Source organism: Meles meles, chromosome X, assembly GCF_922984935.1.
Source record: "Meles meles chromosome X, mMelMel3.1 paternal haplotype, whole genome shotgun sequence".
NCBI lineage: Eukaryota > Metazoa > Chordata > Mammalia > Carnivora > Mustelidae > Meles > Meles meles.
Window position 1 is genome coordinate 46,289,196 of NC_060087.1, and position 24,745 is coordinate 46,313,940.

Here is a 24,745-nt window from a genome sequence, read left to right on the forward strand (position 1 = left end):
GTGAGCCCGTGGGTATGAGAAGGAAACAAATAAAAGAAAATTGTTTCTATAGTGACACTTGGAGTTTTCGAATGCTATGAATTAGTGAACCACTACTGCATCATTTGGTCCCCATTTAATCCATTCAGGACAGAAATATTTTTTTCCTTGTCTTCAAATCTCTGCCTACTAAGCTTTCTCCTCACCTGTCCCATTCTACTGTCCTGGATCATGGCATTAGGTATTATGTGCTTGTCTACTGGCACAGAGAAAGTAGGGGAGGCCCTGGCGGTGTCCTGAGAGGGACTGTTTGGGGCTGAGCAGCGCTCCCTGGCCCTCTCCCCTCACCAGCCCACAGGCCTTGGTGGGAAAATGTCCACAGAACCCATTCTAAATGAGGTTATCTATCCTACCTCGCGGAGCTCTAAGCATCCCTCTCATCCCAAAGCTTTTGAGAAACTTCCACAGGACCTTTCTGCCCCTACGCGACCCCTATCCTCGCCTCCTCTGCACTTGTAGCCCAGGTGAGTTGCTCTCTCAGCAGCCCCTTGGCCACCTCTCCCCACCTCCAGCCTGCCTCCCTCAAGCATCTCAGTGAGGCCGGAGTCTCCCTTCCCCAGCCAGCTATTGTCCAGGCAGCACAGCCGCCAAGCCAGCATCCACACCCAGTCAGCCAGCCAGTGAGCCGGCTGCTCCCCAGCCTCGCCAGTCCCCACCGCGCCCCGCCCCGCCCCAGGGAGGACCAGGCAGGCGGCTGAGAGTCGCCCTGCCTGCTCAGCCTCCCTCCTTCCCCTCCCTCTCCCTCCCGCTTGCCTCCCTCCCCCGCCCGCCCCTGAGGCAGGGACCTTACAAATCGTGGAGAGGGGGGACAGACAGGCCGGATGGGGTCCAGCTTAAAGCCTTGGGCTCCCCACTGATACCCCGTCCAGGCTGGGGGTCCCCAACATCTTGGGACCTGGATTTGTGTGAGCTGGGGTGGTTCCCAGGACAGGAGTGTGCCTCCGGCAAGCCCGCGGTGCCCCCGTTTTGCATCAGGACCCCCCCTTGGATGCTCTGAGCCACCCTCCTCAACCCGGATCTAAAACCCGGGACACTGCTATCAGGCCAGCCTCTCTACCCACCCCACCCCCTCTTTCTGGCGTCCATCCCCTCCCCAACACCACCTCTGCTGCTGCCTCTGGCTGTGGACCTGCACCTCTTCCCCATCCCCGCCAGGCCTGGGAAGCGGGGTGAGCCTGGATGAGAGCCCCCCAACCTGGGGCTCTCCCAGGCCATGGCCAGAGTGCTCCCAGAGAGGAGCCCTGGCCCCTGAGCATCTGCTAGAGGCTTGGCAGAGGCCCCGCGGGGACCGTGTCTTCTGAGGACAAAAGGCGGCGGCCAGCAGGCAGACGGGGCGGGGGGGGGGGGGGGGGGGAGGGGGACCGGCAGCCAAGCGGGCAGACGGGTAGCAGGGACCAGCCCTGGCCCCCCTCCCAGCTTGGCGGTGGCATGAAGAAGGGGGTGGGACTGTGTAGTGAGGGAAGCACCTGCCTGGACCCTCACCTGCCAGCTAGCTGGGCACCCCAAGGCTGTGTACTGCCCACTTGGTGTTCCCCAGTGCCCCCAGCCCTGCCCGGTGCACTTCTTTGGTGCCTGCTCCCCCTGATGTCTGCGTTTTAGACCAGCCCAGCTGCTGTATCCACGGCAACAGAAGCAGGAGTGTCACTGGCCGCCAGATCACTGAGGGTCCCACAATGTGGCCCGTGCTGTGATTTATGCTGGGTGAGACTGCTTGAGCCCCCTCCCTGGATTCCAAGACAGCCCTGCTGAGAGAGTCCAGGTAAGTAGTCAGCATCCCTCCACCAAGGATGGGGGGTGCTGAGATTTCTCTTCTGTCTCCCCACACATATTTCAGAGTCTCCATCACTGCCATGCTCTCTGTCTCTCTCTGACTCGGTTAGTGTGTCCCCCACCCCCCATCCCCGCTCCATCACAAGGACTATTTGGGGACCCAAGCCTGGAGAGTCCTCTAGCCATCTCCATCTTCCCCAATCCCAAATGTCCCATGAGAAAGGGAACTACCACCTGTTTCCCCACTCCCCACACAGGGTCTGTCTTTATCATTGTGGTTGCGCTGGGGCATGAGGCTGTGTTAATATTCCTGTGTGTGCTAGCTATGGAAGGCATGCATGGGAGTCTCCTCAATGCCTGCACCCTGGGCAGGCTCAGCCTCCTGCAGCTGCCTCCTCTCCCTCTCCCTCTCCCTCCTCCTCCACTCTCCTCCAGGTTCCTTGGTCTGCATGCAGGGTATGTGTGTTTCTGTCTGTGTGTGTGAGCAGGCAGGTGGGTAGACATGATGGAGAAGCAGATCCCAGCCCAGACCACCCCCTACTCTTTCTTTCCTTATTCCCTCCCTCCCTGCTTCCCTTCCTTTTTACTTTCCCCTGTCTCTCTGCAGAGGTAGCACAGACTTTTGCTCACTCCCCACTGAAGATGTTGCTGTGCTTCCCAGCTAGGGGGAGGAAGCCACCATAGGGGAAGTGGAGTGGGGATGGGAAGCACTTCCAGGCCCTGGGCTGCTTGATGGTCCTGTGGGGGCCAGGACTATGCCACACAACCTGCAGGGGCCACAGTGTGGGCCCCAGCTTCCATCCAAGGCTCTCTATGTCTGTTTCACGTGTCCATGTTGTGTTTGGGACCCCCAGATCTGATGGCCTTGTGCACAGTGGCCAGTGATCCCTGTGTCTGGAAGGGCAAGAAAGCCCAATACGTGGAGAACGTGGATTCTCCTGGGACACTTCCCCCCTAGCTCTGCAACTTTAGTGAGAATGTGCCATTTATTGAACCTCAGTTTTCCCATCTGTCAAAGAGACTGGTAACCCTTCCAGTCATGGGTATGTGTGGTGATTAAATGAGTTGGTGCATGCAAATAAAGGATGTGCTTAGTAGTAGCCCTGAAACGATATCAGCAAAGCTCATGGTCGATATTGTTGATTATTCATGATTAATATTGTTATTGATTATTTGGAGGAGGAACTGGTCCCTCTTCTCCAAGTTCTTGGCAGAGATCTAGAGAGGACAGCAGGTAGGCAAATGGGGGCTGGGGAGTGGAGGGGAGGCAAGAGCAGCTCAATGTTGTCACTCTTTCTTTGTAGGGAGTGATAAGTGGTGGCTATGGGCAGAGCCTCCCACCCCCACTCCACTCCAGTCTCCTTTCCCTGTACTTGCCCCTGTGTGCGTGAACACACACACACACACACACACACACACAGAGGCTTAAGCTTCCATGAGCTAGCAGAGGCCTGGCTTGCAGCCCGCAGCATTCCTGGCCTTGGTGATGTAGGCGTCTCCCTGTCGAGGGGAGACTTGGCAAGAGTTGGGCCTGTGGTCAGTGGTTGGCAGTGCCAAGGCTGAAGCTTCTGAGATCGCAGAGCTTTGGGTAGAGCTGGGGTGTGGCCCATGCAGCAACCAGACCCATGGGAGTATGGGTCCCAGTGATTAACCTACAGCCTGGATTGGCAGGGGAGAGTAGGGTCTGCTGTCTGGTTTCTGGGCGTGGAGATGTGGTGGAACATTGAGTGAGGGGTGGGTGGCTGGAGGAAGGTCCTCAGGGCTGAGGGAGGAGGAGGGGGAGGGGAAAGTCTGAGATCCAGAAGACCTTGTGGTGAGGTTTGGAAGGGGTGGGCTTTGGGGTATAGTGTAGACTTTTCTGAAGAAGCATTTGTTGTGTAAGGGAGAGGATCTAGCCTGTGGTTTGGAGGCATCTGGGCCTGAAAGTGGGTATATATGTGTAACTGAACGTGTGCAGTCTGTGAGTATATGTCTGTCCATGGGAATTGTGGATGTATATGAGTCTATGTGTGGACCAGACCACACGGTGGTGTGTGCAAGTGTGTGAGTGTCTGGGTAGGCTTGTGTGTGCACAGGGGAGTGGGTATGACTTTGCATGTCTGTCTGGGTGAGCAAATGGGCATGTTTGATTCTGAGGCTGAGTAAGATTGTGCTTCTGTGAGCCAACAGGCCTGTTGAATGTTTAGTTGTATATGTGCATGTATCTATTTGTCTTTGAGTGTCCATGTCTGGTTATATGCATATGAGTATGAGGGTTTCAGAGTACCTGGGTATGCATGCCCAATTCGGTGAACATCTAGCTGTATCTGTGGTACATTTGTGTGTATCTTTGAGTGCACACGAGTGTAGGCATATCTAAATGGTGTGTTTGTGTATAAGGGTGTGTGTGTGTGTCTGTGTGTCCGTGCATGTATGTGTGTGTCAGTATGCTTCTGTGTGAGCATGTCAGTAATATAAGTGTATGAGTAGGTCCATTTGTGGATGTCCATGTGGATTCTCCAGCATTTGCATTTTCAATTGTGTATATGTCTGTGTGTGTGTGCGCACACGTGTGTGTTTGAGTGCATAGGTCTGTAGGCAGACCTATGGGTTCACATCTGATTAGGGAAATGTTAGTGTAGATGATCACCCTCATATAAAGAGAACTAACTGTGTGGGTGGGGAGCAATGTGTGCATACACATTTTGTGCATGAAAACATCTTTTGTGGGTATGCCCATGTGTACACATTTGATTCTGTGTAGTTATGGCTGTGAGGATGGGTCTGTGCCTGTGTATATATTCACAAAAGGCTATGTGCATAGGTGAAAGAATGCATTTGGGTACATGTCCAGTTGTGTTTGTGGGTACACTGCTATGTGCAAGTGCAAGTTTCGTTGTGGTATGCATGAATAGCTAGATTTCATGATACCTGGTGCACATATCTCAATGTGTTTTGTCTGAATTTCTGAATACAAGTGTAAATGTGTCTGTGTAGATATGCCTGTGAGTGATCATTAGTGTACATGTGTGTATATGCTAGTATATGTGAACATCTGGCTATGTGTGCATTTGTGTGAACATGTCTTTATACTTGCCCATGTGTTCATACATCTAAGTGTGTGTGTGTGTGTGTGTGTGTGTGTGTGAATATGCCTGTGTGTGCCACTCTGACTGTACAGGTGGGTGAATGGACCAGTTTGTGCAGTTCTAATTATTTGTATATATGTGTTTGTATTTATTCTGGAGCATATGTCATAGAGTTGTGTAAGTGAATGTATATACATGTCATACATACATTTGTGGGTGTATGTGTACGTCTTTGCCATGTGTATGTGCTGAGTGTTATTAATTCTTGTGCAGATGTACAAGTTCTTCCATGTGTGCATGTGTCTGAACTTTGTGTCCAAGTCTGTCTGAGAATTTAAGTATAAATGAATCTTCATTTGTGTGCATAGCTTCTCATAGCGGTGTATGAACATGTGTTGAATACATGTGGCGTGCATTCTTATTATGATTGTGTGAGTGTGTTTTCTAAGTACATTTGCGTCTCCAAGTCTGGTTGTGTGCATATAGGAATGAATGATGTACATGTCTGTGTGCGTGTGAATATGCTCATAGGAATACATGCCCAGGTGTATGTGTATGTCTATGTGTATTACAGTGTTTGTATACAAATACATAGTCTCATTGACATGCAGGTGCACATCTGGGTGTTGATGTACAGGAGTACCCTGTGCATATGTGAGTATGTGAAAATGCTTATGTGGTCACATCTGGGTGTGTGTGTGTATACATTTGGGAGCTCACCTCTGGGTGTCATGTTTGTTCATTGTCTCATTGAGTGTGATGTTGAGTCTGGCTGTCCATGGACATGGACATGGAAGTATGCCTGTATGTATACCTGTGCTTGTGAGTGAATGTGTGTCATTCATGGGCGTTATGTCATGTGGATGTGTGCAATGCCTGTATGCCTATGTTTGAGAGTAAATGGGTGTGCAGATGTAGGACCAAGTGCTGTGTGGGTGTGCATTGCTGTGAGTGTGCCTATGTGTGGAAATAAGTGTAGGTATTTGTACATGTGCTGGTCTGATGGTCCATATGTAAGAGAGAGACATTTGGCCTTGGACCAATGCAGATAGATCTAATCCCTGAGGGAGTGATAGAGGAGGGTGCTTACAAGTCTGTGTGATGCTGTGTGTACACCCCATCATGTATTTGTGCAAGTCTAAGACTCAGTGACACCCTGCTAGACCATATCAGCTCTGTGCAGATGTCCTACAGGATGGCAAGCTATAACACCTGAGCAATCCATGACCCTCTTCTGGGGGTTCCCTGGCCTCAACCATGTGCTGGGCTTTTGTGAGAGAGTTGGGGAGTGGGTGTCTCAGGATAATTCTTGTCATCATTCACACTCAAGAAGTAGGAACCAATCATGGCTGATGTCCTCCTAGGGAAGGGGGCCTGTGACCTTTTAGAAACAGATTTCTTGAAACTCAAAGACCTCTCTTCCCATCCTCCCACCCTTGGAGGCCCAGAACAAAATGGCACTGTTGGGTCTAAGTTTGGCAAATGGTTTTCACGGAGAGCACCCAAATTATGCCATCCAGGCAGAAATCTAGATGTCAATGTGTATGTATAACTAAAGGTATGTCTGGGTAGACTATTGTGGGTCTGTGTGTGTGTGTGTGTGTGTGTGTGTAGAAGGTGGTATATTTGGTAAGAGAATGAGGGAGAAAGAGAGGGAGAGGGAGAGAGGGAAGGGATCTAGGTTCTGTGTATGTTAGTGTCTGGGTAAGATATGTATGTGAGACATTTGGCTGTATTTGGGAGGGGTGAGTGTGAGTGTAGGTGCATGTACATGGTGCTTTTGTGAGATGCTATAAGAACATCAGCCTATTTGAGTGGAGGATAGCATGAGAGTTACAGTATGGCTGGGTGGGAATATGTGTGAGGCTGTGTGTTTTTAAGGAGTACGTGGATATGGGTGTATCTGGGTGGTGCAAGAGAGAGTGGGGGGTGTTGGATGATGTATGTGTTTTATAATATAGATATATCTGTGTTGTGTTAAGAGAGATTGTGGGTGTTTCTGGTTAGAGTGTGTACACGAAGGAGTAGAGGTGTAATTGGGTGGGAGCATTTAAGTATGGGTATATCTGGAAGTTTTCTAGGTGGGTGAGCATATAGGTCTATTAGGCAATGGAAATGTGTGATGGAATATATCTAGATGGTGTGTGTGCATAAGAGAGAAAATTTGGGCACATTTGGGTGATGATGGGGTGTGTGTGTGTGAGTGTATATATGATTGGAGTATCTATGGATGGTATGTGGGTGTGTATGTGGATGAGATGTGTGCATCGCATGTGTGAGAGAGTATGGGTGTATCTGCATTGTGTGTGTGGAGTGTGGGTATTCTGGTGTTTAAACACTATCAGGTGTTTAAGAGAGGGGGATCTGGATTGTGTGTATGTGTAAAAGAGTGTAGGTGCCTCTGAGCGTGGTGGGCGTGTGACAGCATAGATGTATCTGGTGGGAGGAATGTGTAGGTGTAGCTGGATGGTTGCAAGTGTTTGGGTGTAACTGGGTTGGGAGGGGTATGAGTGAGTGTATCTGGACATCGTTTGTGTGAGGTGTGGATATATGTAGAGGGTACGTGAGAGAGTGTAGTGGTACATTTGGGCTGTGTGTGAGACAGTGCGGGGGTATCATTAGGGTGGAGTGTGTTTTAATATGAGCGTATCTAAATGGTGGGTGGGTGAACGCACAAGTGTTTTTGGGTGGTGGAATGTATAGTAAGGCATATCGAGGTGGTGTGTTGTAAGAGCTTTGGTCATGTATCTGGGTGTGGATATGTGTGTGAGGGTGTTTATAACTGGATGGGATGTGTGAGAGTTTGGGGGACACATCTGGGTGGAAAGCATGTTTTGGAGTGTGAGTACATCTGAGTGGTGTGGAGGGGATGAGAGCAGGGATGTATCTGGGCAGTGGAGTGTTTGGGGAGGGATAAACGGATGGCATGTGTAAGAGTTGGATATATCTGAGTGGGATGTGTGTATGTGAATGCAGATGTATTATGTATTTAGATGGTAGTAGAGCGTATCTGGTTGATGTGTGTGTGTATGTATCTCAATGGTCTGTTTGGGATGAATCTGGATGGCGTATATATGTTTTAGAGGGTGGATGTATTTGGGTTGGGCTATGTGAGTGGGACTGTGTTTGGGGTGTGTGTGAGAGAGACAGAAAGAGAGAACAAGAGAAAATATGCATGTATATGGATAGGATTTGTGGGTGAACAGGTGTCTCTGGATAATGTGTAGGTAGGTATCTGTGTGTGCAAACATACTTGGTTGGGAATTTGTGAGTGTGAGTATCCAGGTTGGCTGTGGGTAAGTGTAGTGTCTTTGAATGGTGTGCATGTCATTGTGGGTGTGTGTCTTGATACCATGTGTGAAAGAGACTGTAGGGATGTAGTAAAAAGAAGGGCCATCTGTACCCCAATTTTTATAGCAGCAATGGCCGGGGTCACCAAACTGTGGAAAGAACCAAGATGCCCTTCAACGGACGAATGGATAAGGAAGATGTGGTCCACATACACGATGGAGTATTATGCCTCCATCAGAAAGGATGAATACCCAACTTTTGTAGCAACATGGATGGGACTGGAAGAGATTATGCTGAGTGAAATAAGTCAAGCAGAGAGAGTCAAGTATCATATGGTTTCACTTATTTGTGGAGCATAACAAATAACATGGAGGACATAGGGAGATGGAGAGGAGACGGGAGTTGAGGGAAATTGGAAGGGGAGGTGAACCATGAGAGATTCTGGACTATGAAAAACAATCTGAGGGTTTTGAAGGGGCGGGGGTGGGAGGTTGGGTGATCCTGATGGTGGGTATTAGGGAGGGCACGTATTGCATGGAGCACTGGGTGTGGTGCATAAACAATGAATGCTGTTACACTGAAAAGAAATACATTAAAAAAATTAATTAATTTTTTAAAAAAGAAAGAGACGTAGGTATGCCTGGGTCAAATATGAGGGCTCTAGGTTAGGGGTGTCTATGGGTTTGAGCATATCTAAATGTTTCATATTAGAGTGTGGGTGTACTGAGTTGGGAGTTTGCATAAGTGTGGCTGCAGCTGGGTGGAGTGGCTGTGAATGTAAGTGTATTGAGGTGTGTGCATATGAGGATGGGATGTGTGTGAGAGAGTGTGGCTGTATCAGTATTGGGTATGTGTGTGGAAGTGGGTGTGTTGGAATGGTGTGTGTAAGAAAGAGAATGTGCACCTATCTGGGTCGGGGTGTGAGTGTGGGTGTAACTAATGAAGAAGTATGGGCTTCTCTCTGGCCGGGCGTGAGAGACAGACAGAGTATATCTGGGTGGCATGTGAAAGAGAGTATATAGGTCAATCTGTGTGGGGTGTGTGAGTGTATCTGGGTGAGGGTGTGTGCATGTGAGTATATCTTCATAGTGTGTATGAGAGTGTTTGGGTGTATTTGGGTGGGGAATGTATCTGAGGATGTGGGTGTCTCTGCATGTGAGTGTGGGTTTATCTAGATGGTTCGTGGCTGGTGTATCTGGGTGTTTTGTGTGTTTGATAGTGTGGGTGTGTCTGTGTGCTGTGTGTGATTGTAGGTGTGTGTAGGAACGTGTACATCTTTCCTAGGGCATATATTCCTCTGCTAGAATGTCTGTAAATGTGAGCACATCCCTTTTTGTATATGTGCTTACATGGGTGTGGCTATTGGTAGCCATGTATGTTGGTATGCGGCTTGTGTGTGCATGTGTTTGTGCTAGAGTGGTGTGAATCTCTTTGTGTGTGTGAGGTGAGTGTGTTTCTCCATGTGAGTAAGTTCAGTGGCCAAGGTCTCTGGAGCCAGGCTCTGGGATTTGCATCCTAGTTCTGCCATTTATTAGCTGTGGGGCTTTGGGCAAGGCACCTAATCTCAATTAAGCCCCAGTTTCTTATTTGTAAAGTAAGGGTAATAATACTATCTATCACCATAGATCAGACGAGTTAATATTTGAAAAGGGCTTAGGACAGTGCCTGGCACACAGTAAGTCCTCTGCACCATTATCAGGTGTTACCTAGTACTACAATTATTGCAGGTACCTGGTGTGTAAGTAACAGTCTGTGTCCATCTGCAAGTGCAACAGAGTCTCTTCTATGTGCATATTTGCCCTATTCTCTGTATCCATGTGTATGCATAAGTAAGTGAGCAGATTCTGTGTATATGAGTGTTTTTGTACATAAAACTGGCTTTATACTTATACGTGTCCCAGTGTGTATATAAAACCATGAGTGCGTGAGAAAGGAAGTATGTATCTAGGTCAGGGGAGGGGATTTGGCCACACATGTGTATTTCCCAGTGTACATCTGGGTGTATGAATGCACACATTTGTATCTGTGGTGATGTGTGTCCCTGTGAGTGCAGATGTTACCTGGGTTGCTGGTATGCTGCATATGCGTGCACACACACCAGTATGTTTTTTTTTTAATTTATTCATTTGACAGAGATACAAAGACAGAGAGCACAAGCACGGGGAGAGGCAGAGGGAAAGGAAGAAGCAAACTCCCTGCTGAGCAGGGAGCCCGATGTGGGGCTCGATCCCAGTACCCTGGGATCATGACCTGAGCCAAAGGCAGATGCTTAACCATCTGAGCCACCCAGGCGCCCCACCAGTATGTTTTTATCTAAATATGTAAGCAGGTTTGTAGTAGTCAGGATGTAAATGTGTACGTGTGAATCTTTGTTGAATCTATACATGTAGGAGGGTTAATATCCAGGTTTATATATGATGATGGTAATGATGATGATGATGTATGTGTATAAATGATTCTGTCCATATGACCGTGTACTAGGATGTATGTCTTTGTGTTGTATAAGTGAATGCATAGTGTGTGCATTTGAGGGTTTATGTCTGTGTTTATAAGCATTGGTGATTATGTGGCTGTGTATGTGTGGGTCTGCATTGCTCTGTCTATGCCTGCCTGCCTCTGTGTGTGTGGCAGTGAACCTGAGCCATATGTCAGTATGTGTGAGCATACTGTGTGTATAATGTATGTGTACCAGGGCAACGTTTGTATAAAATAGTGGATTTAAAAAATTTTTTTATTTAAATTCAATTAATTAGTGTATAATGTATTATTGGTTTCATAGTTAGAGGTCAGTGGTTCATCAGTCTTATATAATAGCTGCCGCTCATTACATCCTATGCCCTCCTCAATGTCCATCACCATTTACACCATCCCCCCTCTCCTCTCCCCTCCAGCAAACCTCAGTTTGTTTCCTATGATTAAGAGTCTCTTGTGGTTCTTCTCCCTCTGATTTCGTCTTGTTTTATTTTTTCCTCTCTTCCCCTATGATCTTCTGTTTTGTTTCTTAAATTCCACATATCAGTGAGATCACACGATAATTGTCTTTCTCTGATTGACTTATTTCTTTTAGCGTAATACCTTCTAGTTCCATCCATGTCATTGCAAATGGCAAGATTTCACATTTTTTTGATGGTTGAGTAGTATTCCATAAAATCATGGATTATAATCTCTTAATGTAAGAGCCTGGGGTGGGGGAGGGCCTGGATCTATAGCATATGAATCAGACTTACCCTGTGTGTGAATGTCAGTTCTTACGTCTATGCATGCATGATTGTGTCCGAAAGCATGTAGATCCATATGATTTGTTATTTTTTTTTAAGAGAGAGAGAATACGGGAGTGGAGAAGGAGGGAGGAGCAGAGGGAGAGAGAGAATCTTAAGTAGGCTCCATGCCCAGCGCAGGGCCCCAGTGGGGGTCAATCTCATGACCCTGAGAACATGACTTGAGCTGAAATCAAGAGTCTTTTGCTTAATTGACAGAGCCACCCAGGTGCTCCATGCCCCAGGTCCATACAATTTGGTTTGTATGTGTATGTGTCTGCATATACCCATGCATGTGGTGAGTTTTCCTCTGCCTAGGCCTGTATTTCTATTGAAGGGTGGTTATCTGTGTGTGTGTATGTCTGTGTGTGTTTTGTATATCTTTGCATGATTTGCCGGTAGGTGGGTACCTGCACTCATACCTAACTTTCTGTATAGGAGTGTGTGTGTGTGTGTGTGTGTGTGTGTGTGTATGTACCTGTACACATTCACCTGATTGTGCTTATCAGCTGGTGTAAGTCTGGATGTGAATGCAAACTTGAATCTCAATGTACACGTGTTCCTGTGTGCACGTCTCTGTCCATGTGTGCTGGTGTGTCTATGCAGTGTAACTGGATATGAATGTTTTAGGGCATTCCCAATCTGGCACATGGAAAAGATGAAATATCTATATGGCACATTGGAGTAAACTGAAGAAGATTAAGGGGCTTGGTGGAAGGAAATTCCTTACATTTTCTTTACACTATACAAATTGTGGTGAAGAAAACAAACAATGCAAAGTTTTAGGGGAGTTATTAAATATTGAATTTGTATACAAGTTTCAAGTGAAATATTTTCAGGATTTTTTCACAGTACACTGAGCTCACTTCTGGAAACATAACTTTTATTCACTAAAGCAAGTTTGTAACGGTCAGCTTTCATGCCCACTTCTGAGCTTTTGATCGTGACTGCCTTTATTATATGGTAATTTGACTCCTTTAAGGACATTTTTGTCATGATTTGGTAAAGTAGTTTGTGCTGAGCATCAATCTTCTACATCAAGTTATTGTGTTTCTTGGTAACCCCGCCCCCCCCAAAATAGCCAAATGAAACAAATAACCATTAGTACTTCTGACACAGATATAAACTTATATTGTGACCTGCTACTTCTTGATCTTGGAAAGCCTGTTGATGAAGGTAAGACCTAGTCCATGGAGGTTGTGCGACACCATTTGCCTTAATGTCCTCTGTAATTAGCTTGAATGTATAAAACGTAGCTGCATGATTCTGCAGGTCAGCAAAGCTCACCTTAAAAGCATCAGCTTTGGGGTCATCAGGTACCATTTTGGTTTCTCTGAAGCTTTCACACCATGCCAGCCTTTCTTAAGAAATGCAACAACTAACTGCTTATTCATCCCTCCATTTTACCTCCCTTTGATAACTCACTTGTTTTTGCCCTGGCCAGGCAAAGACCCAGGTTTTATGCTCGAAAGAGCTAATGATCTCTTTTGTTTCTTGGTGATCTCCACCAACAGGAAACTGCTTGCATGAGTAGGTGGCAACAAATGGCCAAAGAGGGGTTTTTTTTTTTTAACTGGTTAAAACTCCTTTCTTATCAATAATCGGAACTTGGATAATTCATAGTCTTTGGTTGTTTTTTTTAAAGTATTTTACTTATTTATTTGACAGAGAGACGGAGAGAGATCACAAGTAGGTAGAGAGGCAGGCAGAGAGAGAGAGGGAAGCAGGCTCCCTGCTGAGCAGAAAGCCCAATGCGGGACTCGATTCCAGGACCCTGAGATCATGACCGGAGCAGAAGGCAGAGGCCCAACCCACTGAGCCACCCAGGCGCCCAATTCATAGTCTTTTGAATTTTGTGCTTCAAAGAGAGGATCCTTCTTTAAATCTAACACTTCCTTCCTTTCTTTCAGTCAAACATGATGTTGAAATTTCTTGTAACAAATGCACATGAATTTTGAATCCAACCAAAAATTTTCATTTTGAGTATTTCAAAATAATTTATGAATCTTTTGCTCTAAGTAGATACAGACATTGCTCTACTCATCTTACTAAGTCTTTTTTAGTTGTCAGCTTAATAACACCAACTAATTTTCACCCAGGGAACCATACATGACCTCACTTCTAAGTGAAGTTTGGCTTTGAATCCATAAAACTTGACAGTATACATTCATATATTTTTGCGTGTCTTAAAATTTTTTGATGTAATTTTATTCATGTGCTCAAAGAGCCTTTTGTTGAAATGAGTAAACATCAAATCTGCAAATGAGAATCATTCACAAAAATGCTGAAAATTTTCTCTTTTTAACATCTTAATTTAATTTTGTGTGTGTGTGTGTTCCAAGATTCGCTGTTTATGCACCACACCCAGTGCTCCATGCAATACATGCCCTCCTTAATACCCACGACCAGGCTCACACATCCCCACAGCCCCTCCCCTCCAAAACCCTCAGTTTGTTTCTTTTAGCTCATAAATCTTTGATAGAATCCTTACACACTTAAGTTTAAAACAATAGAGAAAAATGTACTGATCCTAAGTCTTCATAGAAATCCAACACACAGGTGGGTAGTAACTTGGATTTAATCAAATTCACCTAACATCATTTACTGTGGAAATTATACCTATAGGTAAACTTTTATAGGTGAGTGCTCCATGGCGCATGAATCTTGGCATTTTCAGAACAAATTCCAGATGTAAACTTCATGCCATCTCAACAGCAGTGTCAGACCACAGACTAATGCAGAGTTTCCACAATAATAGAAAATACTCGTGTATCACTTTGAATATTTCAACCTTAGTTTATTTTAGTGCTTCTTGCATTTCTCTTCAGGCTCTTTGACTAGTACTATGAATTGAGCACAATTAATCAATATTTAGAGATGCATCAATATAAAATGAAAACCCTTTTCATTCATTAATCTTCTGAGTTAGTGTCATTTCAGCGTCTTTTGACCCATCATCACTGTGTCTCCTAATAACAATAATTGAAAGTGACCTCTTTCCTATCTTTTTACTTCATTGGTCACAAATATGATGTGCACAATTTCCCGGCAGACTGCTAGAATGTTCCTGGCAGAACGCTGAGATACTACTGGCATCTTAGCTTTGCTTGTTAAACATGCAATCCTGTCACTAGCTGGTTAAGCTCTATCTAAGAATTTTCTAACCCAAATTAAAAAGAGAAAAGAAAGTGGTGCCTAGGTGGCTCAGTGGGTTAAAGCCTCTGCCTTCAGCTCTGGTCATGGTCCCAGGGTCCTGGGATCTCAGGGAGCCTGCTTCCCTTCTTCTCTCTCTGCCTGCCTCTCTGCCTACTTGTGATCTCTGTCTGTCAAATAAATAAATAAAATCTTTTTTAAAAAAAGAAAAGAGAATGTTCTAACCCATCTCATAAAAGAGTCAGATTTCTTAATTTGCATTTTCAGATGCTTTCTAAAAGTCCAAATATTTCTCGTTGTGAGAGTGCTTCATGGCCAGTTGACCAACATAGCCTACTGGGAAATAAAGTTTCTTTTTAAAAATCTTTTTATTTTAAATTCAGTTAGCCAACCTATAGTACATCGTTAGTCTCAGATGTAGTGTTCAACAATTTATCAGTTGCATATAACACCGAGTGCGAAGTTTCTTTTGATAACTACTCCACACAAATTGGACATACAGACGGCGGATGAGAGGGCTTATTTGGGAGCTGGGTCCAAATTTCAGACAATCCTTATTAAACTGCTTAAATCAGGGACAGCCTGGAGTTTTTGGAGGGGAGACTGTGTTTGTCTTGTGAGTTTCCTGATTTTCCAGTTTTAATTAAAAAATCCATTTTGATGGGAAAAGAAATGTCTTAAAAATTAAGTCTACTTGAATATGAAGTATTGAAGGGGTCAGCAGATATTAGTGACTTCTGAAAACTGATTTAAATAAAAAAAACAAATTTGAGGTCTCCTGCATTCTTAAGAGAAGAACATTTTGGAAACAAAGCCTTAAATTTGGCCTAGCTTTCCCTTTAATGAGTCAATTCAATTCAACCACAGTCAGGCTTTATTCTTTTATTGACAAATGTTTTTACCTAAAACAAAAGGTAACAATTTATTATGAAATAAATTATGAAATCCCACCAAGAATCAGATTTTGCTAATTTTTAATATTAAAAGCCAGTCACAAGTAAATCAGTAAATAAACCAAGAAATAATAAAAATGTCATTGTAACATTTTTAAAAGAGCCCTTTTCGAAACACCACAATATAGTTATGGATGAATGGTATAATATGCTTCCGAATACTCTGGAAGTGGGGGAAGTGGGTGAGGTTATAGGCAAAACAAGATCCTAAGGGTTGATCATTAGTGAATCTGGGCAATGGGTGCACTGAAATTCATTACACGACTCTACTTTTTTTTTCTTTTTAAGATTTTATTTATTTGTCAGAAAGAGAGAGCACAAGCAGGGAGAGCAGCAGTCAGTGGGAGCCCCAGGCTTCCTGCTGAGCAAAGAGCCCGATGTGGGGCTGGATCCCAGGACCCTGGGATCGTGACCTGGGCTGAAGGCAGACGCTTAACCAACTGAGCCTCCCAGGCATCCCCCTTTCTACTTTTTTATATCTGAAATGTTCTAGAAGGAAAAAGTTTTTTTATAAAGGAAGAACAATCAGGGCAATTAACAAAATAGTTATATTCTCTTTATATACGCAACTCTTTATATATGCAACTCTATAAAATTAATAATAATAATAATAACAGTCATGCAACTATTTTTGTAGAAAAAAACGTTGTGAAAAAATTTAAATAAGGTCAAATTAAAAAGAAAAACAGGCATTGTACATGTATAGGCAAAACCAGAAAACCTCACTGACCAGAGTGGCAATCAAAATAATAATCAGACTATCTGGGATGTTTCAACAAGAAGTGATCCAAACATTTACAACCTCCCTTTGACCCCCTAGAGCCTCTCTTGGTCTGGTTCCCTGCTGTGGCAGGTGCCCACCAGCCAAGCAGCTCTGCTAATGTTTCCACCTGTGCCTGAAGGAGTCGGCTGGTATGGGCATGTGTGAGGGTTTGTCTCTGGGTATAGACCTGTTGCAGGGTGTTTATATCAAGTAATGTGAACAAGCGCGTGTGTGTACACGTCTGTGTGTGCAAGAGTGTTTGTACACAGGGGCGGTTTTTCTCTTTGTGGTTGTTTGTGCTTACACATTGCAAGGGTGTGTGTGTGTGTGTGTGTGTGTGTGTGTTGGAGCTAGTATACTTCTCTGCACAAGCGAGTATGTATACGAATGGTTTTCTGTGTACCTGTGCCAGGATGTACTTGTCTGTTTTGGTGAGCGGGCCTAATTTATGTGAAAGGGTTTGGATCAGTTGGCCTCTGTGTGTTAGAGTATGTATGTGTGTGTATATATGAACAGTTTTTGCTTGTCTGTTTTTTTCTCTATGCAAATATATCTGAGGGGGATTCTGTCCGTGTGTACATACGTGTGTGTGTGTGTGCATGTGCCGAGTTTCAAGAGCATGTGAGTATGGCGGCATATGTAAGTGACTTTGAGTATTATTGTGTAACAGTTTTTGTATGTGATGATATAGGTATGCCACTGTGTACATGCCTGTGTCACAGAAGTTTTTCTGATTATGTGAGAGGATTTAAATAGGTAAATTGTATATATGAGTCTGTGTGAGTAGGTTTGCATATGTGTATCTATCTGTCAGGATTTGATTGTTCATCTGTGTGTGTATGTATGTGTGTGTGTGTTAGGGGAGTTACAATTGTGGGTTTATGAGCCATTGCACATGTGTGTGTCTGAGTGTGTCTATGTATATGAGCAGTTCTCAGCCCCCTCATACCTAACACCCTATTTTACATAGCATATTTTGTAACACCCGTTTACTATATAGACATGAAGTTCTTAGATAATGTAATCTCTCTGCACATATAATTTCAAAAGAAAATCCATATAGCATTTCATATGATATGCATATTTTCTGAACTCTAATACAAATAAATTCATTAAAGGAAAGTGATTTATAAGGTAGTAATTTGTATTTTGATATGTGAAGGTTTAAGCATGAAACTCCTCAGGAAATTCAATAAGATAGTTAGAGGCTTGTAACATCTTACGAGTAAATGTGGATTTGGAAGGGGAAAAACCAAAAGTTGCCCCTTGCTCAAAGTGCAGGAAAATGACAGGCAAAGGCCTAGGGGTGATATTTTCCGAAATAGTTAACAACTCAAAGAAAGTGCTCTCCCAAACAAAGTGCAGTCTCCTCTGGACTTAGTTGATAGCTATATTCCTGAATAATTCAGGGTACATTAAACTAGGGGGAAATTTGTGAAATAGAGTTCTTAGATTCAAGGTTCAGTTCATTACAAGCCCAAAGTCCTAGGGGACTCGGGACATAGGCTAGAGTGTGTAGGACCGCCCCACACATCACTGGATGGCCAGCATCCTTGCCCTGGACCCCTAAATGTTAGAAGAACCTACCATGTTACATCATCCTGCACCCCAGCCTTGTGGCAACCAAAAATGCTCCTGCAGATTTCCAAAGTGTCCCCTAGGGGGCAGTAATGCCTTTGTTGAGGACGATGCCCTGGCATTTAGGCAGGTTATACTCTGCCTGTGGAAGACCATATACTGTGTGTGCATGTGCGTGTGAGGTGATGTCCCTGTGTGTGAGCCGGTTGTTGTCCGTAGGTCTCCTCAACAGGATCCTATGTGTCTGTGTGAGCGTGTGTGTAGTTGTCTGCATATCTTTCTTAGGGCGTCGGGGCACAGGCAAGTGTGTATGTGTTTGCGTATGCTCACACTTTTAGCCTCGGATGGGCCCGAGCTGTGGTTGCCAGTCTGCTCAGAACCCTCTCCTCACTTGTAGAGTCGCCCCAGCTTTCTAGGCAACACCAGGATTTTGTTCGTTTGCTGCTATTGTTTTGTGTTGTTTTGTTTCATTTTAGTGTGTGTTTGGTTTGGTTTGCTTTGGTTTGCTTTCCCTGAGCCTCTGGGCTACAAATTATCCACCTTCTGGATCTTAGTGTGTTTCTCTGTGTCTCCCTCTTCGTATTTATTTCTGCTTCTCTCCGTCTCTATCTCTGCCTCTCTCCCAACCCGTCTCTTCATCTCTCTCTTCCCTTTCCTGGCATTCTCTCTCTCCTATCTCTCTCCCTTTGTCTCTCTCTTTCTCCCTCCCTTCTTCCCTCTCTCCTTTTGTCTCTCTCACTTTCCTCTCTTTCTCTCTCTCTCCTTCTCTCTCTCTTTTTCTCTCTCTCTGTCTCTACTTTTCTGTCTCTATTTTTCTTCTCTCATGCTCTATGTGTGTGTCTCTCTTTTTTTCCCCTCACTCTTCCCCCTTTGTCTCTATTTCTGTCTTTTCCTGTTTGTGTGGAAGGCCTGGTCCCCTTTCTCTGTTTATTTTTCCCCTTCTCTCTCGTATGTCTCAATCTCTTTCTCACAAACCTCTCTCCTCTGTCACTCTCCGTGTGCTTCTCTGATTCTCTTTTATATTCAATCTCTCTCTATCTCTAATGCTTTCCCCCTGCTTCCCCTCAAGGCTGAGGAGTGTGTGTGTGTGTGTGTGTGTGTGTACACATTTACGCACACCCAGCTGTCAGCTGGTCCACAGTTCTGTGGGAGCTATCAGGCCTTGAGGAGGCTGAAAAGGGGTCCACAAACCCCACTTCTCCCAAGCCCCTGCCCTAGCATCTTCTCATGGCCTTTTGGCACTGTGTCTGAGACTTCAGGGTGCCATGAAAAAGCTTGGCCCCAGGTGGCTGTGGCAGGCTATGTTGGAGCAAGCTGGGAAAAAAGACCAAGGGGTGACTTCCTGGGAAAGAGAAGGTAGAAAGGCTCCACTCAGCCCCATGTCCCTCAACCTCAAGCCCATCCCAGCCCCCAAAGTTCTGAGCTTCTCCAGCTTGCTGCCTTCCCTTTGGAACCTACCATGTTACATCATCATACTCCTTCCCCCCCCCCCCTGCCCCCAGCCCACGCACACCAGAAGCCTTCCTGCCCACCCCCCCCCCCCCCGCAAGCTTTGCCTGTGCCCTCCCACTCCTGTACTGCCCAGGCTGCTTTTTCAGCAAATCCTACCTGGATGCCTCCAGGCAGCCCTCCCTGAGCCACCAGCTGTTTAGTCCCTCAACCAACTGATCTGACAGCCTTTGACTGAGGGCCTACTGTGCTGAGGGCCCCCTACTGCTCTTCTAGAGGAGAGTGTCTGAGTCTCTAATCCCTGTCCTATTGAGCTTTCATTCTAATAGGGAGAGGCAGACAATAAACCGAATTTTAAGTAAATTATATAATGCATTAGAAGAGGTAAGTTCTACGAAGAAAAATAAAGCAGGGCAAGGGTCAGAGTGCTGTTGATTCTCACTTGAATTACTGTAGGAGTCTCTTATGTAGTCTCTCTACTTCCACCTTTGCCCCACTTGGTTTGTGCTCCCCATTCCAGCAAGGGGGATCCTTTTCAACTCCAAGTCATATCACACCTCACCTCTGCTCCCATGGCTCCCATCTCATTCAAAGTAAAAGTCCTCATCATGGCCTCCATGATCTGGCCTCACCACCTTTCTGACATTACCGCCCACTGCTTTTTGATCACTCACTCTGTTCCAGGAATAGTGGTCTCCTTGCTTTTCCCCAAATACACCACGTGTGATCCCACCTTGGGGCATTTGTGCTAGCTGTTCCCTCTGCCTGGACTTCTCTTCTCTCCATTACCCACATGGCTCACTCTCACCTTCTTTAAGTCTTTGTTTAGATGACACCTCCTCCGTGAAGCCTTCCCTGTCCATTTCATCTAAAAGTAGACCTCCTCCACCCCTAGGACTTCCTAACCCCTTTCCCTCCTTTACTTTTCTTTTTAGGCTTATCATCATCTGACCTACTATACTCCACCTATATGTCTTCTTTATCATCTAGAATATCAGCTCCGTAAGGGCAGAGATCCTTTTCTATCTGGTTCACAGCTGCGGCCCCAGTGGCTGGCACAAGTAAATGCTCAGTAAATCGTTTTTCAATGAATGAATGCGCACAAGCACACTCACATCTTTATAGTAACAATACTCCCTGCCCCACTTAAAATAAAAACCCAAGTCCAGGGGGCCTGGGTGGCTCAGTCGTTAAGTGTCTGCCTTTGGCTTAGGTCAGGTCATGATCCCAGGGTCCTGGGATCAAGCCCTGTATCAGGCTCCCTGCTCAGCAGGAAGCCTGCTTCTCCCTTTCCCACTCCCCCTGCTTGTGTTCCCTCTCTCACTGTGTCTCACTCTGTCTAATAAATAAAATCTTAAAAAAAAAAACCAACAACAAACAAACCAAGTCCGTGTCATGGCCCACAGCCCTATAAAATCTGGCTCCAGACCCCTCCGTACTTTATACCACTGTCTCCCCTGCCTGCCCTTTTCCAACCACACTGGTCTTCCCACTCTTTCTTGAGCACGCTAAGTGCATTCCTGATCATGAATAAGAAAGCTCATTTAATGGCTGGCTACCAGCATTAACAAAAAGTCATGAAATAGAGCAGAACTAATGGAGTACATTACACAGAGGGTCAGTCGTGTTTTGTGAAACTTTTGGTTCAGTTATGTGTACACATATGTGTATGTGTACGAGGTTGTAACATAAAATGTTTGTCTCACTATGGGTAGCAGTCAAAAAAGTTTGAAGAACATAACCTCAGGGCTTTGCAAAGGGGGAGAAGAGCTGCACCAACACCCCTGCCCCAGGAAACAGGTAAAGGAGAACATCCAGAGAGGTGAAACAGCCTCCTCACCCAGCAAGGAGGGGGTAGGAGCAGGAGCAGGAGTGGGCCAGGGGCAGGACCTGACACCAGCTGGGGAATAAGTGTGGAGGCCATGTAGACCCACTAACACTGCCCTTTCTGTTTCTTCCTCACCTTTCCATCTGTATCTCGCTGTCTCTTTTCTTGTGTTTCACTCTCTCTTCCCCCCCACTTCCTTTCCCTCTCTCCCTGTCTTTTTGATTCTGTTTCTTCTTATCTCTGCTCATTCTCATCCCCACATTTGCCTCTCAATTTGTATCCATTTATATCTTTGTCACCATTTTCATTTCTTTCTATCCTTTCTCACTCTCTCTCTGTGCCTGTGTCTGGGTTTTTCTCTCTGGTTCTCTCCTGCCATCATCTCTCTGTCTCTCTATGTCTGCATCTCCACCATTATCCCTATTTGCAGGTGCAGCCCAGCAGGACAACTGATGGAGTCCCCCAGGACCCATCGAATACCAGACTGGCTGATCCCGTAGGGTTGTGAGCAGCCCCTGCCCCTCAGTATGGCCAACACAACTGGAGAGCCCGAAGAGGTGAGCGGCACACTGTCCCCGCCATCAGCATCAGCTTATGTCAAGCTGGTGCTGCTGGGACTGATCATGTGCGTAAGCCTGGCGGGCAACGCCATCTTGTCACTGCTGGTGCTCAAGGAGCGTGCCCTGCACAAAGCTCCTTACTACTTTCTGCTGGACCTGTGCCTGGCCGACGGCATACGCTCTGCCGTCTGCTTCCCCTTTGTGCTGGCTTCTGTGCGCCACGGCTCCTCATGGACCTTCAGTGCACTCAGCTGCAAAATTGTGGCCTTTATGGCCGTGCTCTTTTGCTTCCATGCGGCCTTCATGCTGTTCTGCATCAGTGTCACCCGCTACATGGCCATCGCCCACCACCGCTTCTACGCCAAGCGCATGACACTCTGGACATGCGCAGCTGTCATCTGCATGGCCTGGACCCTGTCTGTGGCCATGGCCTTCCCACCTGTCTTTGATGTGGGCACCTACAAATTTATCCGTGAGGAGGACCAGTGCATCTTTGAGCATCGCTACTTCAAGGCCAATGACACGCTGGGCTTCATGCTTATGTTGGCTGTGCTCATGGCAGCTACACATGCTGTCTATGGCAAGCTGCTCCTCTTCGAGTATCGTCACCGCAAGATGAAGCCAGTGCAGATGGTGCCAGCCATCAGCCAGAACTGGACATTCCATGGCCCTGGGGCCACCGGCCAGGCTGCTGCCAACTGGATCGCTGGCTTTGGCCGTGGGCCCATGCCACCAACCCTGCTGGGTATTAGGCAGAATGGGCACGCAGCCAGCCGGCGGCTGCTGGGCATGGACGAGGTCAAGGGTGAAAAGCAGCTGGGCCGTATGTTCTACGCGATCACACTGCTCTTCTTGCTCCTCTGGTCACCCTACATTGTGGCCTGCTACTGGCGAGTGTTTGTGAAAGCCTGTGCCGTGCCCCACCGTTACCTGGCCACTGCTGTTTGGATGAGCTTCGCCCAGGCTGCTGTCAACCCGATCGTCTGCTTCCTGCTCAACAAGGACCTCAAGAAGTGCCTGAGGACTCACGCCCCTTGCTGGGGCACAGGAGGTGCCCCGGCCCCCAGAGAACCCTACTGTGTCATGTGAAGCAAGCTGGTAGGCAGACAGGCAGGGAGAAGGTCATGGCTACCGTGATGGAGCCAGCAGTAAGGGAAGGGTGGGCCCCATACGGGAGCCTTTCTTTCTGAGCTCCAGCCCTAGCCCTTCAAACCATGCAGAATCTAGGCATCTTTGCCGACACCTCCCCAGGGTTGGAGACTGGGGTGGGGGACTGGAAAAGAGGCGTTTCTAATTCTGTGGGGCCTGTCTCCGCTGCCTCCTTCTCCACTTCTACAATCTCTCTCCTTTCCTCTCTCTTTCTCTCTCTTCCTTTCTCTCTCAGAAGTGACAATTCAGAAAAAAAAATTAAGACTGAAAATGCAGGTTTTTCTACTAACAGCTGAGGATTTCTTGCTTTAATGTCTCTCCTTCTGACATTGTCCAGAAGGGGGAAATTTGTCCTGTAAAATAGACTTCCAGAGCTCTTATTGGCCCCTCTGCTCCCATGCACCCTCCCCTTCCGAGTCCTTTAGCAAGGGCTGGATGTTGAGGGAGAAATTCATCTGCTGATAACAGGGACCAAAGAGGGTGCTGGGTCCCCTGGGAGCAGAGATGTTTAATTGCTATGTTGTGTGCGATGTTGTTTTAAGCTAACCCTGGTCCCAAGCCTGGTTTCCTCTCCCTCCCCACCATGTCCAGACCTCCCAAGTGTTTCTTGAGCATCTGTTCAAGAAGCCAGGAGGGGAGGGAGAAGGACCCCTGGGATGGGTCCATGCTAGGTGAAGAATGGGATTGAGCTGCACGCCTCGAGCTGAAGAGACCCGAGCTTGGCTGCATTCTTTCGAGATGCCTCCTGGATCCCCAGTCCCCAACTCTTCTTCCTGAGGATGGAAATCCACTCCAGCCCCCCTAGGGTTGACGTGGGTGCCATATAGGCAGGTGCATTCCCCCAGGGAATTGTAGGAAGAGAGCCAAACTCCCCAGAGTAACTGGATCCCAGTGCCTGGGTCAGAGCAGAACTCAGCCCCAGAATTGTCTCCTGGGTTCACACTATCCTCCTGAGGATGAGAAGTTGGGGGATGGCATAAGCTCCAAGGCACTGTGGACTTGAGTCCATTCCTATCTGACCTCGTTTTGTCCCTTTCAAACTTCTGGGGTGTCTCAAGCCCCTCTTGGTAGCCCTAGGCCTTCTGGGCCCTCAGCCCCCAACTTCCTTTCCCAGAACAGCCCTTCTCCCTCTTCTTCCCTCCACCCAAAGTGGAGCAGACTGCAGCCAGATTCTCCAGGTGGGAGAGCCCAAGCCTCCCTCCCAGGGCAGAGTCCACTCTGGGCTCCCATCACTGCCAGTTCTTATGGACTGGTTAGCCAAGCTGGCATTCCTTTGCCTGGCCTTGCCCAGATTCTTTGTCCCCCCCCCCCAATTTCCTGGGGGAGGGGGACATCTGTATTTATCTATCCTCCTTTCCCTTCCTGATAGAAGCTGTTGTCCTAAGCTCTTTCCCTACCCCCAAGACAGCCCCAGAATTGGGGAAGCCTTGACCCAAGAGGAATGGGGAGGGCACTCTAGGCAGGAGAGACATTAATGAGCCTGGCTATGGAGTGGCCCTGGAAAGCCAGGCCAGAGTGGCTGAGAGGCTGGGGTGGAGGGTACCTGTTCTCTCAGTGATAGTGATGGGGGTGCCTTTCCCAGGGAGTGGGGTGGGGGGGACCAAAGGGGTGGGAGTAGGTAGGGTACATTCTGGAGGGTTTTCCTCCATTTCTTTTTTCTATCTGCCTGGATTCACCATTGGATTTTGTAAATGGAAAACTGAAAAGAACAATGCTATATTGGATGTCTTCTCTTTCTGACTCTGTGTGTGTGTGTGTGTGTGTGTGTGTGTGTGTGTGTGTGTCCTGTCTGCCTGACCACATGTGGGGAGGTATGGTCAAGTGGGACTGTGTCTGTGTGACTTTGTGTGGGGAGGCACTACTGCCTGGTGCACACATGTGAGCAAA

The 24,745-nt window shown here is 46.7% G+C and overlaps 1 protein-coding gene across 1 annotated transcript; it reads left to right on the top strand.

The window, feature by feature from the left end:
• Nucleotides 1–1,117: 1,117 nt before the first annotated feature.
• On the top strand, nucleotides 1,118–24,401 carry GPR173 (G protein-coupled receptor 173). The gene is made up of 2 exons (XM_045994516.1): nucleotides 1,118–1,798; nucleotides 21,580–24,401. The coding sequence occupies exon 2, from the start codon at nucleotides 21,677–21,679 to the stop codon at nucleotides 22,796–22,798; it is 1,122 nt and encodes a 373-aa protein (XP_045850472.1). The 5' UTR covers nucleotides 1,118–1,798; nucleotides 21,580–21,676; the 3' UTR covers nucleotides 22,799–24,401.
• Nucleotides 24,402–24,745: the final 344 nt, after the last annotated feature.